This window comes from Eleutherodactylus coqui, chromosome 1 (genome assembly GCF_035609145.1).
Source record: "Eleutherodactylus coqui strain aEleCoq1 chromosome 1, aEleCoq1.hap1, whole genome shotgun sequence".
In the NCBI taxonomy this organism is placed as follows: Eukaryota; Metazoa; Chordata; class Amphibia; order Anura; family Eleutherodactylidae; genus Eleutherodactylus; species Eleutherodactylus coqui.
The window spans coordinates 223,271,716-223,284,776 of record NC_089837.1 but is presented as its reverse complement, the minus strand read 5'-3'; the positions used below and the strand labels follow the sequence as shown (position 1 = coordinate 223,284,776).

At 44.4% G+C, this 13,061-nt stretch overlaps 1 protein-coding gene across 1 annotated transcript in view; it reads left to right on the top strand.

The window, feature by feature from the left end:
• HBS1L (HBS1 like translational GTPase) overlaps nucleotides 1-13,061 on the top strand; it is a 76,944-nt gene that overhangs the window by 39,072 nt on the left and 24,811 nt on the right. Inside the window, exon 5 of the mRNA XM_066605792.1 lies at nucleotides 10,960-11,062. Coding sequence (XP_066461889.1) covers nucleotides 10,960-11,062 — 103 coding nt within the window. The remainder of the gene's footprint in view (nucleotides 1-10,959; nucleotides 11,063-13,061) is intronic.

The window sequence follows — 13,061 nt, the reverse complement described above, 5'->3', positions numbered from 1 at the left end:
GATTTAACAAACAACTAATGTGAGGAGCTCTACAGTTTGGGGGCACACAACATGTAATGCACACGAGAGAAGAGACTTGTGTTTTAGTAGCCAAGGGAATACAGGGGAGAACAGCCAAGAATGACGGAACAGTGCCAGTTGGGGACACCTGCCTGCTACCCAAATGGGCTACTGCTGGAGCCAAGCCCACTCTTACTGCCACGGTGGGACAAAAAAGGGAATTCTAAATCTTTTGATCTAGTGGTTGCTCTATTTAATGACCCCCCTCGGCCTTCTTTCAGGTTTCTCATCCCAAAGCTAGTATTCTTCTTTAATCGCAGCCAATAACCCCAAAGAAAGGCTTGATGCAACATAACACAAGTAGACGGCGTATGTATAGGACATTAGCTGACCTCATCCAGACTGCAGTGCAAACACATCTTTACCCCGCTCACTGTAGGTTACTGTGACATTTTCTCTGTCTGCAGGTTTTCCTTGTCCAATGTAGAATCTTTCCTCAAAAGTTGACACCTCAGCTGTGACTATTTCTCTTTCCATGTATCACACCTGTGATTTGTCAATCCAGGAACCAGACTGAAGTCATCAGCTGTCTATATCCAGCATATGCTTACGTCCACATGCAGCAGTGCGGCATACATGCCGAAGGTGCACTCCATCAGGCTACAGTGAGAAAGGCATGCTGGGAACTGACTGACATTGTACACATAAAGGGACCCTGCAAATGATTGTCCAGATCTTTGCCTCCCGGACTGCCATGAGTCTTGGTGAGGCGCATGTTACGCTTTCCGGAATTCGCACCAGAATTTTTAAGGGCTTCACTTTTCACTCCTGTGCCTCAAGAGCTTTCTTGATGAGTCGTGCACTCGTCGTTTTAACTATTTTTGCTTTTGTCCACTGATAGTAAACTTGCGGTTTGCTGCTTCCTTACCTGAAGCAAATGTGTAACATCTGTAACCACAAAATGTAACCTTAGCAGCGATTGATAATGTGGTATGTAAATGATACTTGTCTAGTCAAAAAGGCCTCCAGATAGAGAGATAGATGTGAGATGGAGAGAGATATGAGAGATTTTTCATTAATCAGCAAGACATCACATAGTACCAGGAACGATAAATTGCTACATGGCAAGAAAGAACCTAAGTAACCCCTTTGAACATGGTATCTTTTTACAGGCGCCTTAAAGAGAACCAGTCAAGTCCAGGAAGCACCATGAACTAAATTTGAGTGCTCATAGGACATGGAACGTGGAGTTTGGGAATGTACTTTTTATACTTTCCTGGCTCCCCATTCCCTCGCCATCACCCCTGAAAATCGGTGCTCAATCTACCTACTTCCCTAAAGTGATGAGGCGGTTTTGATATAAAAACACCTCGCTTCTTTGGGGAAATCGCATGTTGGTGGGTGCTATATCATGCCCTGAATCACGCCCTGATATCGCACTCACCCGTGTGACGTTGGCCTAAGGCAGGCAATTGTGTATACTAAAAGTGTATAATTAAAACTAGCTAATAGGTTGAGCTGCAGTATTAGACACAGTCCATAAATTGATGGGATGCTGTTTCTGGAACTAAAAGCATACCCTTTTTTCTAATTCTGGACAACCCCTTTAAATACCGTAAATCCATTGTCCATGATTATTCAGATGTATAGTTATAAAGGGTGCAGAGGTCGGAGTCCTGTCCGCATGTGAAGAAATCTATATTGTAAATGGCACATTATAGGTTTTGCATCACAGCCCATAAGCTTCATGTTATGCCTTTGAGTTTACTAATGTGCATGCTATCAATTCAGTAGAATTGTGAACATAAGGACATTTTAAAGGGGCTGTCCAGTTGTAAACTATTGATGGGTTATACACAGAATATGTAAATCCGCACCAATCTGTTGCTTGCAGGGCCAGTGTGCTGATGCACTGAGCTGATTGCTGCAAGAAGCAGACAGCTCTGCTCCCACTGCAGTGGCCAGGTTTAGTATTGCAGGCCAAGTTCTCATTGGAGTGCATGAGAACCTTGCCTGTAATGCCAAGCCTGGCCGCTGCAGTGAGAATGGAGTTGTCTGCATCCGGAAGAAATAAACTCAGTGCATGAGCATACTGGCCCTGTGAACAGTTGATCAGTGGAGGTCCCATGATACTGCCCCCTGCTGATCTACTATTGATGACCTATCTTAAACATAGGACAGCAGTAGCTTAAAACTGCACCCTGTTGCTGGCTACAGTGCCTGTGACGTCCTATAAATTGGCTACACAATCTGTACCTATGTCAGAGGGGAGACCTGGAGCAGTGGCTTGCGAAATAGGCATATACTCACCAGTTGTCCTTTTGCTACAAAACCCAGCATGCAGTTACATCTCAGGTAGACCTACAAATGATGAGAGTTGTGGTGTGATTAGATGAACAGTCTTGTCACCTGAGACCCTAAAAGTGATTCCACCTTTGGCTTTAATCCCTTAGTGACCACCGATACACCTCTTGACGGCCCGTATCAGTGGTCTATGTATGAAGAGAGATGACGTGGTGATCTCTTCATACATCTCAGGTGCCGTCTGTTTCTTACAGCTGACACCCGTCAGCAACAGATCCAAGGAGCCGCACAGCTCCTCGGAACTGTTAACCTTTTAAATGCAGCTGTCAATTTTGGAAAAAAAAGCTTTTGCCATATAAAAGAATCCAAATAATAAAACAAATACAAGTTTGGTATCACTGCATCTGTAAAAGTCTGGTCTATCAAAGTAAGGCCGCCTGCAGACGAGCGGGTCGGATCCGGCAGCAAGAATTCTCGCCGGGTGATCCGACCCGAGCGCCTGCAGGGACGAGCGTGTACTCACCCGCGCCTGGCGGCCCTGGCTCTTTCATGTGCCGGCTGCCGCGCAGCCGGCGCATGCGCAGACCGGAGCCGGCGGCCGGGTGAGTGCGTGCCCCGCAGAAAATTAGGACACGCCGCGGTTTGTTTGCCGCGCGAGATTTCGCGCGGCCAAACCGCGGCCGTCTGCATAGGAGTGCGTATTTTAATGCACTCCTATGCAAACTTTCAGCGGCGAAAATCCCGCGGGAAATCCTGCGGCAGGATTTCCGCTCGTGTGCAGGCGGCCTAACGCATTATTTACACTGCATGATGAATACCAGAAAAAAATGCCAGAAATGCGCTTTCTTGGTCACCCTTTCTCCAAGAAAAAAAGCGATCAAAAAGTAGTATGCATTCCAAAATGATCCAACGCAAACTATAGGACATCCCGCAATAAAATGAGCCCTCAAAAAACTGTCAACAGAAAATTAAAATTTATTGCTCGCAGAAGGTGGCTGCAGAAAATAATTTAAAAAAAAAAAATTAAAAAAAAAAAATAGTACAGCAAAGAAAAAATAAAATATATGTTTGGTATCAAAGTAATCGTACTGACCCATAGAATAAAGTTATGTCATTTTTGTTGCAGTTTGTCGCCGTATAAACAAAACGCAACGAAAGATGACAGAATTTTTTTTACCATTTCTCTCCACTTAGAGTTTTTTAACGTTTTTCAGTAATTACATAGTACCATTTAAAAAATACAACTCATCCTGCAAAAAACAAGCCCTCATACAGCTACATTGATGGATAAAAAAAGGTGTTACGATTTTTTTTAAAGGGGGGGGGGGGGGGGGAGGGAAAAAATGAAAATGAAAAAACTGAAAAAAGTCTGGTCACTAAGGGGTTAAGCAAGGCTCCCAGACTACTTGTGTGTATTGACCTCTTCCGCTTGTGTAGAGCTTGTTCACAACTAGACGTCTCTACGACACAATCGGAAGAGATTTTGCCCAGTTAAGACTTAGAGAGACGGGAAGCGTTATTGGAGCGCGACAAGCTGGATGGTTTTCTCCACAAATTGCCCGCTCCTGGGCCGTTTTGACCAGACTGTTAGGAGGTGTAGGGATCAGTGGATGCGTGAGGGCACACACAAGGCGACCAGGCTCAGGAAGCCCTTGACAGAACCAGCAGAGAGGATCATCTGTTTATCTAACAAGGGCGAGCAACTCCAACTGTTTAGTTGTTCGCCACCTAGAGACAGTACTTTCGTTGCCGGCCCCTGTGTGTTTCGGAACCGTTTCTAGGCGCTTGGCTGAAGGACACTTTGTCTCACAGCACCCATTACATGTACTACCATTGACACCCACCATCACCTCCGTTTGCAGGGGTGTCTGGAACAATAAAACTGGGCTGATACGGAGTGTAACCAGGTTTTCTTCAGCAATGCATCCAGATTTAGTTTGGGCACTGATGACGACCGTGTTCATGTCTGGAGACCTCGGGTAAAGTGTCTCAATCCTGCCTTTGCTGTGGAATGGCATACTGCCACCCACTGCTGGTATGATGGTCTGGGGGGCCATCGCATATAGCAGTTAGTCACCCCTAGTTGTGGTATGAGGGACACTGACAGCTCAGTGATATGTGTTCCTCTCATGATCTAGAAGCTCAGTTACAGCAAATGTGATAAACTGCAGGATACCATACAGAACCTGTGTGCCTCCAGGGCCACCTGTATCACATCTTCCAAGCTATAGGCGGTATAACAGGGTACTTGAGCCTCCATTCCCCCTGTATCATATCTTGTATCCAAGCTAGAGGCGATACAACAAACTGGGTACTAGAACCTCCCTGCATCACATCTTGTAGCCAAGCTATAAGCAGTACAACAGGATACTAGAGCCTCTGTCTCCCCATATCACATCTTGTATCCAAGCTAGAGACAGTACAACAGGGTACTAAAGCCTCTATGCCTGCCTGTATCACATCTTGTATCCAAGCTAGAGGCGGGACAACAGGGTACAAGAGCCTCCATGTCCACCTGTATCATATCTTGTATCCAAGCTAGAGGCCGTACAACAGGCTACTAGAGCCTCCAATGCCCACCTGTATCACATCTTGTATCCAAGCTAGAGGCCGTACAACAGGGTACTAGAGCCTCTGTCTCCCCATATCACATCTTGTATCCAAGCTAGAGGCGGGACAACAGGGTACAAGAGCCTCCATGTCCACCTGTATCATATCTTGTATCCAAGCTAGAGGCCGTACAACAGGCTACTAGAGCCTCCAATGCCCACCTGTATCACATCTTGTATCCAAGCTAGAGGCCGTACAACAGGGTACTAGAGCCTCTGTCTCCCCATATCACATCTTGTATCCAAGCTAGAGGCGGTACAACAGGGTACTAGAGCCTCCGTGCCCACCTGTATCACATCTTGTATCCAAGCTAGAGGCCGTACAACAGGCTACTAGAGCCTCCATGCCCATCTGTATCACATCTTGTATCCAAGCTAGAGGTGGTACAACAGGGTACTAGAGCCTCTGTCTCCCCATATCACATCTTGTATCCAAGCTAGAGGCGGTACAACAGGGTACTAGAGCCTCCATGCCCACCTGTATCACATCTTGTATCCAAGCTAGAGGCCGTACAACAGGGTACTAGAGCCTCCATGCCTGCCCGTATCACATCTTGTATCCAAGCTAGAGGCCGTACAACAGGGTACTAGAGCCTCCCTTTAAGTTGTCAGTTTTCTGCAATAAATAATTTTTTTGTTCTGATACTGTAATCACTTATCACAACGTTACAATCACACAGAGAAAGTTTCATTTGATTCTAACAGCTCCTGGGTGATGCCTTGTTTTTTGACTGAGTGTAATTCAAAGTAAAGCAATATATTTGCAATCACTCATCTCTTATATTTTAAGCGCTCCTCTAGTATAGGCTATATTAATGTTTGATCAGTTCCACTGCTGTGTAGTGGCTGTCAGTCACATTGGCTTGAAGTACTGATCATATGTATCCAAGTGGACCACACTGTTGGGGAGCAGATGATGGTGGCCAGAACACATTCCTAGATTGTGGATAAAGGCGCTTTCAGACGGCACAATTATCAGTCAAACAAGCCAAAGTGAACCGTTCAGTCTAAACATGCCAACGACCAATAATTATTCACTTTTTTCATTGTTCACTTCATGCAGGCATAAAAATCCTCGTTGGCTCATTAACTGATCGCTAAGTATAAATAGCGCTCGTTCAGTCCTTCTCACTTATACAGGAACTGACTGATGGATTTCTCGTGTGAACGAGCCAACGATGTATCTGCCTGTATAAACAACCTGCCTGAACTAACTCTGACGACATTCGCTCCTTCAAACTATAATAGTTTGGTGTGACCGGACCTTTACTATTTTTACTGACTGGGTGTTTTTTCTCTTTTCTAAAGCCTAAGGGTGCGGGCAGACGAGCGTAGGCGTATTTACGTTCGCACGAGCGCAACGTATAATCGCCCGAGCGATCGTTTTTCACCGATCACGACCAGAGCTAGAAAGCGTATTTTCGTTTGTTCCTACTTTGCAAACGGTCTTTTCGGCGATCGAATATGCGTTGGTGCATATTTCGGTCGCATATGTTCCGTTTTTTTTTCGAATTGCCGTTTTTACGCGCCGTAAAATCGCCCATGTGAACGAATACATTCGAAACCATTGCCTCAGATGGTCACGTACATACGTTGGGTCGCAAAAACGCGCCGTTTATGCGCTCGACTGCCCGCACCCTAAAGGTGTGATCTGCTTGTGAAGGATTTTTAGTAGTCCATTGAAGTCTAAATTGCAAATTTGCAACCTTGCTGGTTGTCTTGTGCAGATCTGATAGTGATGAGTCACATGATGGTTTCTCTATTGAAGTCTAAGCTCATTTCAGAATTGTTCTAGCTTCCTGTTACCAGAGAGAAGTGCATTATGGGAGCTCAGGCGTGTTGCCTAGCTCTTAGTTGTCTGGTAATCTTCATTCCAATAGCAGCGTGCAGAATTTTGAAATCTGCAATGTAAATAAATAGAGGAATAAATTGGAGAGCCGTTGACGCTTTCTTTCAAAACCTGTGCTGCCATAAACAAAGGGCCTCTGACATGGGCAGCTGATCGTTCATTCACCTGATTACCTGCCCGTGTGAAGGTGATGACAATCAAGTGGCAACTAACCAAGCACTTGATTGTAGGGTGAGCACATCATGTGACGCCATGTTGTCGGTAGCATATCTTCCCTAGTAAATGGGGGATCTTCTGCCTACATTGATGAAACGATATAGAGCAGTGATGGCGAGCCTTTTAGAGACCGAGTGCCCAAACTGCAACCCAAAACCCACTTATTCATCGCAAAGTGCCAACATGTCAGGGGGCTGCTGCTTACGCATGCCATAGGTTCATCACCACGGATATAGAGGATAATCTTTTGTGCCCCGCACTGTATGAGTCAGGAGGTACAGCAGCTGCTGGAAGGTAAGGAAGATGAAAGTTTTTCCCTAATAATATTACTAAATCATGGAAAATATCATCTAGTGATAGTGCTACCATATAACTACCTTTGTTCTACAGGGTAAAGGTAATATCTGCCTGGTCACCGTGTTTCCCTGAAAATAAGACAGTGTCTTATATTAATTTTTGTTCAAAAAGATTTAACTTTTTTACATGTATAGCTGCCTGGACACTATTTAAATTGACTTTTTTAATTAACTGTTAGCAGGGCTTAAAGCGGTTGTCCTGCGCCGAAACGTTTTTTTTTTTTTTTTTTCAATAGCCCCCCCGTTTGGCGCGAGACAAACCCGATGCAGGGGTTTAAAAAACAAACAAACCGGATAGTACTTACCCGAATCCCCGCGCTCCGGTGACTTGTTACTTACCTTGCGAAGATGGCCGCCGGGATCTTCACCCACGGTGGACCGCAGGTCTTCTCCCATGGTGCACCGTGGGCTCTGTGCGTTCCATTGCCGATTCCAGCCTCCTGATTGGCTGGAATCGGCACACGTGACGGGGCGGAGCTACGAGGAGCAGCTCTCCGGCACGAGCGGCCCCATTCAGAAGGGAGAAGACCGGACTGCGCAAGCGCGTCTAAGCGGGAGATTAGACGCTGAAATTAGACGGCTCCATGGAGACGAGGACGCTAGCAACGGAGCAGGTAAGTGAATAACTTCTGTATGGCTCATATTTAATGCACGATGTACATTACAAAGTGCATTAATATGGCCATACAGAAGTGTATACCCCAACTTGCTTTCGCGGGACAACCCCTTTAATTTTGGAGAAGGGCTTATATTTCAAGCATCCTCAAAAAGCCTGAAAAATCATTTTAGCATCCTCAAAAATTCTGGAAAATCATGCTAGGTCTTATTTTCAGGGAAACAGGGTAATATCTAAATCATGTGCAAAGGATGTACTTTTACTTCATACACGACTACTACATCGTCATTGTGGCCAGACTTTATAAAAAGGTGAAGCTTGTGTGGCAAGAGCCGAGCCCCAGACGTTTGTGGTTCGGAAGATAAAAGTTATTAACTAGGCAGTCTGCCTAACCTTAAAACCAATTGTGGTTACAATCAGAACTACAATACACAACTGAAATGTTCTCAAGAGAACAAGCGTGTCCTTATTTCTACTTGTCATTTAGGAGGTACTTTTTTTCACCTTCAGTTTAATTTTCTTTAAATTGATGGATTTCTAAGTAATTAAACTTTTCTCCACTTTTTTTTTTTTATAAATGTGGGATACAAATCACATTCTGGTATGTATAAAATGTTGGAAGAATGATCTTTAGCTTTATGGGCCATTTACATGAGACGATTATGGCTCAAAATTCGTTCACAGGTTTTAATTGCTGACTTCCAGTCAGTTTAAAAAACCATCACTAGATCGCCGGCTTGTCATTACGTGTAAACGCTCCCGCTCAGTGCGTCACATAGAAGGGGAAGTCTTCAGCCAGAAGCCCGTGATCAAGCAGTGGAGTCTATCCGTGTAAACTCTCTGCATGAGTGCCAGCGAGCTTAGCGGTGACGTGTGCAGTCATTTACCCCACTGTCATCCCGTGTAATCGGGACATTAGTGGTATGTGTAGAGAAATATAAGACATAGGTCTCATGTCCACGGGGAAAATCAGGCCTGCCGCGGATTCTCCATGCAGAATCCCGCAGCGGGTCCCTCCTTTCCCACGGACATGAGGCTGAAAATAAGATTAAACTCGCCTGTCCGGACGCTGCGGATCTTCGCTCCATTGCGGCCGGATCTTCTTTCTTAGGCCCGGCAGATGTGCTCGGCACGCCGGCAGCGTGCCGCGCGCGTGAGCCGGGCACATCCGCCGGGACGAAGAAAGAGGATCCGGCCGCAACGGAGGGAAGATCCGCAGCGTCCAGACAGGTAAGTTTTAATTCAGGCGCGGGTCTCCTGCGGATCCGGACGGCTTCCATAGGCTTCAATAGAAGCGTGCAGGAGCCGTCCCCGCAGGAGACCCGCACCTAAATGGAGCATGTCGTTTTTTTTTCCTGCACGCGGATCCGCGCCTGAAGGGAAAAATGGCATCCGCAGGTATTTAACTACCTGCGGGTGTCCAATGCATCCCTATGGGGCGCGGATCCGCGTGCGGGAAAAACGCTGCGTATTTTAAATATTAATTATCCCGTAAACATGAGGAGGAGAATCTTCCATTCATTAATAGCAGCCACACGTAGGGGGCTAGACCCTGATGAGTGATCACTTTCTCCTTATGCATAGTAATTGAGAGACTGCTCCCGGATGACTGCACAGATACATACAGCAGACATTGCTGTAATCGGCATGCCTGTGACTATCTTATGCAGCAAAATGATGGTAACCGATTCCCTTAAATGGACCCTTGGTAGGATTTTCAGACAACCCTAGCATGCTGATAATAAATAAATATAAAAAATTCCATGGATTTGAATAGTAGTATTGAGTAAAATAGAGCTGCAGATCTAAGGGTATATTCAGACTGTGCAGTCGAAACTGCACCAATATCCACATTGGGAAATCTTTATGCGTGTTTGTATTTTTTATGTGGTGTTGGCCGCAACCACATCAAAAACCATGGTGTATACATTATTTCTAGTGCTATTTTTGTGTGATTTTTGACTGCATCCTATCAATGCATCCGAAGATGCAGGGTCCTTAGGTTTATTACATGTTTGGAGTCTTTTTAGTGACTAGTACATAGTCATACAAGTACTGGTCATTCTCTAGAAATAAAAGCCTACAGGAACCATGGCAATGTTATGACTGTTGTGTTACAAGATAGACTGCCACTATCTAACATCCAAAGGAGACAGAGGAGGACTGAACCATGAGATTACCTATCTGCTCTGTGTTAGTAAGCTCTCTATTCCACCCTCCCTCCCCCTCAACAAAAACTATACTAGGGAACCTTTTCTAAAGAACTTTTATTTGTGCTGTTCCTCTGCTATTCCTCCTGGAAATGTATGAATTAATTGACAAACTGGGTGTTGCCATTATAGTTGTCGGTATTCTAGTAATTGTGTAGTGTTCCTAAGGGGAGTGACTATGCCCAATTGTCAGCCTCTTCATACGTTTCTACAAAGAATGGCACAGTGCAGAGGTCTAGCAAAAGATGCTACATAATTTCATGTTGGTAGAGCTTACAGGTCGACTCTAAAGGGTCACTCCAGTGAAAACACATTTTTCCATCCTGGCACCCCTCATGTGATTGTCATACTCTGGATGTCTCCTGTGCTCGTATATTGTAGTCCCGTCCATGCAGTGCAGCCTCCTGTCTTAATACTTATTAGACATCATCTTGATGTTTAGATTTCTCTATCTTTTGCTTACAATCCCATGATGCATCACATGAGCAGCTAGAGCCAGTACCATGCCTGCCTGCTGGGAGGACAGAGATATCATTAACTTTTATATTCACCTAACCTATTTAAGACTAAGTATGCAGTCAAGAGGATGAACAATCATTGTCTCCATTATAACTGTGTGATAGGAGCACACCCCTCACAAACAAATTCTCCTTTTCAGGAAAGTAGTGTGAGCTGTCATAACAGTCAAAAAGTCGTAAAAGTGTAGCGCAGGCCTTGCTTTTGTTACTCTGGCATAAAATGCTTTATAAATTTACAATTAACTTGCCTTAATTAACATTACTTTTCCTTTTTGCTATAGGCAAAGCAAGGGACCTGCCTTCTCCAGATACACAAATTGTTCCTAAAATTGCCAAGTTGACAGTCTCTGGAAGCAAGCAAACAATGGGCTTTGCTGTTCCAAGGTGTGTATCCTTAAGTGTATGGATGAGTTCAGTCCATCGATGGAAAGTGTGTAACGTTTACTGAGACCTAAATCTACAAATAAGGAAGAATATTGAGTTTGCAGTCATCAGCCTGACCTATCCTTTCCAGTAAGGTAACTACTTTCATAGGGTCAAGTTACTTTCTACTGAAGATGGAAGCCTACTGTGCCGCATGTGAATGAGCAGCACAGGCCGTGGCCAGTCTGTGCCGCTGTTTAGAAGCAGACTCCGCCATTCAGGTTATTTTGCAGGTAGATAATATCCCGGGTGCAAGTACTGAGTCATCACTGATTCTTAGGGTGACGTCACATTGTGACATTTCTTGGCAGACTGTTTTTGCAGGGTGGTTTGCCATTGCCTTGCCCAGTCAACTTTACCCCCCAGCAAGCTGGGTACTCATTTTACCGATCTCGGAAGGCTGAGTCGACCTTGAGCTGGCTACTTGAACCCAAGCGGTCCTGGTTAAGTACACTTCTGAAAAGTTCAGAGTGGGAACCCATAAATGATGGACACTGAAGAAGCACATGCCAACAAAATGCACTCAGTATATTTTTGGCTGTATATTTACTTGTATTCTCAAACTGAAACTCTAAATGGGTAATAGAAATGTGAGTATGGTAGCAGCAGAGCCAGAATATACAGTGTCTTCTCATGCGGGGCTGCTCAGCTAGTAGCATAGTTGACTTGTCATCTGGAACAGGATATGAGACTAACTGCTGAGGAAGGATAGCTCTGTATTTCACTGGACAGGTGGGGTGAATTGAGTCAAACCTGAGAGACAAGCAAATAAATTGAGAACAAGACATTAGTGACAGCAGGAAGATTCTGTAGGTAACAAGTGCAAAGATGACTAATAACGGTGTCCGTTACTTAAATCATTTGGGGTTTTGCATTTTTCTGTATATGAATGGCCGTTAAAGCCCTAGCTAGGTTGCACTTGTAGCAGTTTGCAGAACTTTTTTTGATCGGCATCTTTAAATTTCTTGCCTTCAAGGTGTTTGTTCCATCCATGTAGTAAAAAAAAAAATAAAAAATCTTGTGAAGTTAACACATCATTTATGTTGTGATGTGTGGAAATAGTTTATACTAAACTACAAATCCCAAAGCATGTTTATATGGAATATCTGTAACCTGGTTACAGAACAAATGTAATTTACAGCTGTTTGTACATTTATAACACCCAAGCGTATTTTAAGGGTTCCGCAGTCTGCTCCTGACTGACAGGTTATCAATAGATCGTCGCGTGGATCCCTGTGGATTTCCCATTTAAATCAAACGGGAGGTATGCCTGTAATACAAACCTGTGATGCTGCAGTATGGTCAGCGGTTTCTGCTTCCCCCCCCATTGACCATAACGACAGCGGCACCTGGACTCGGCTAATCATCGGGGATCCTAATGTCAGGTCTCCGACGATCATCTATTGATAACCTGTCAGTCATCAATAGTAAAAGTAAAAACTGTCCCAGAATTCTTTTGTGTCCTCTATTGCCCACTGAAACAAATTGCAGTGGCACACATACATAACTTACATTTCTGCTATCCTCATATCTTGCTATCTATATCTCTTAGGACCACAAACAGTATGCTAGTGCATCATGTATAGCTTGGCCACACAAAACATAAGGCCTGGGTCTGCTGTACACACATATAGACTAAATACACACAGCTTAGTTCTCTTAGTGATCCGGTCAGCACTTTGACAACCTTCTTACTAATCAAGAAGAGCGATGCCAGAGATCTCTGGCACTGCCACCACCCACCTTCCCCCTGACTTTGGACCATAAGATGCACAAACCTTTCAGTAAGATTTTTTTTTTTTCTTGCTAAAAGTGCATTTATTAGTCCCAAAAATACAGGTTTGCACTGGAAGTAAACAGTGAGAGTTCCTATTGAATAACTGCAAGTCAAGATCTAGAAAACAATGAAGAAATGATATAGAATTGGAAGGTTGTATAACTGTCCCTTAATAAAAAGAAA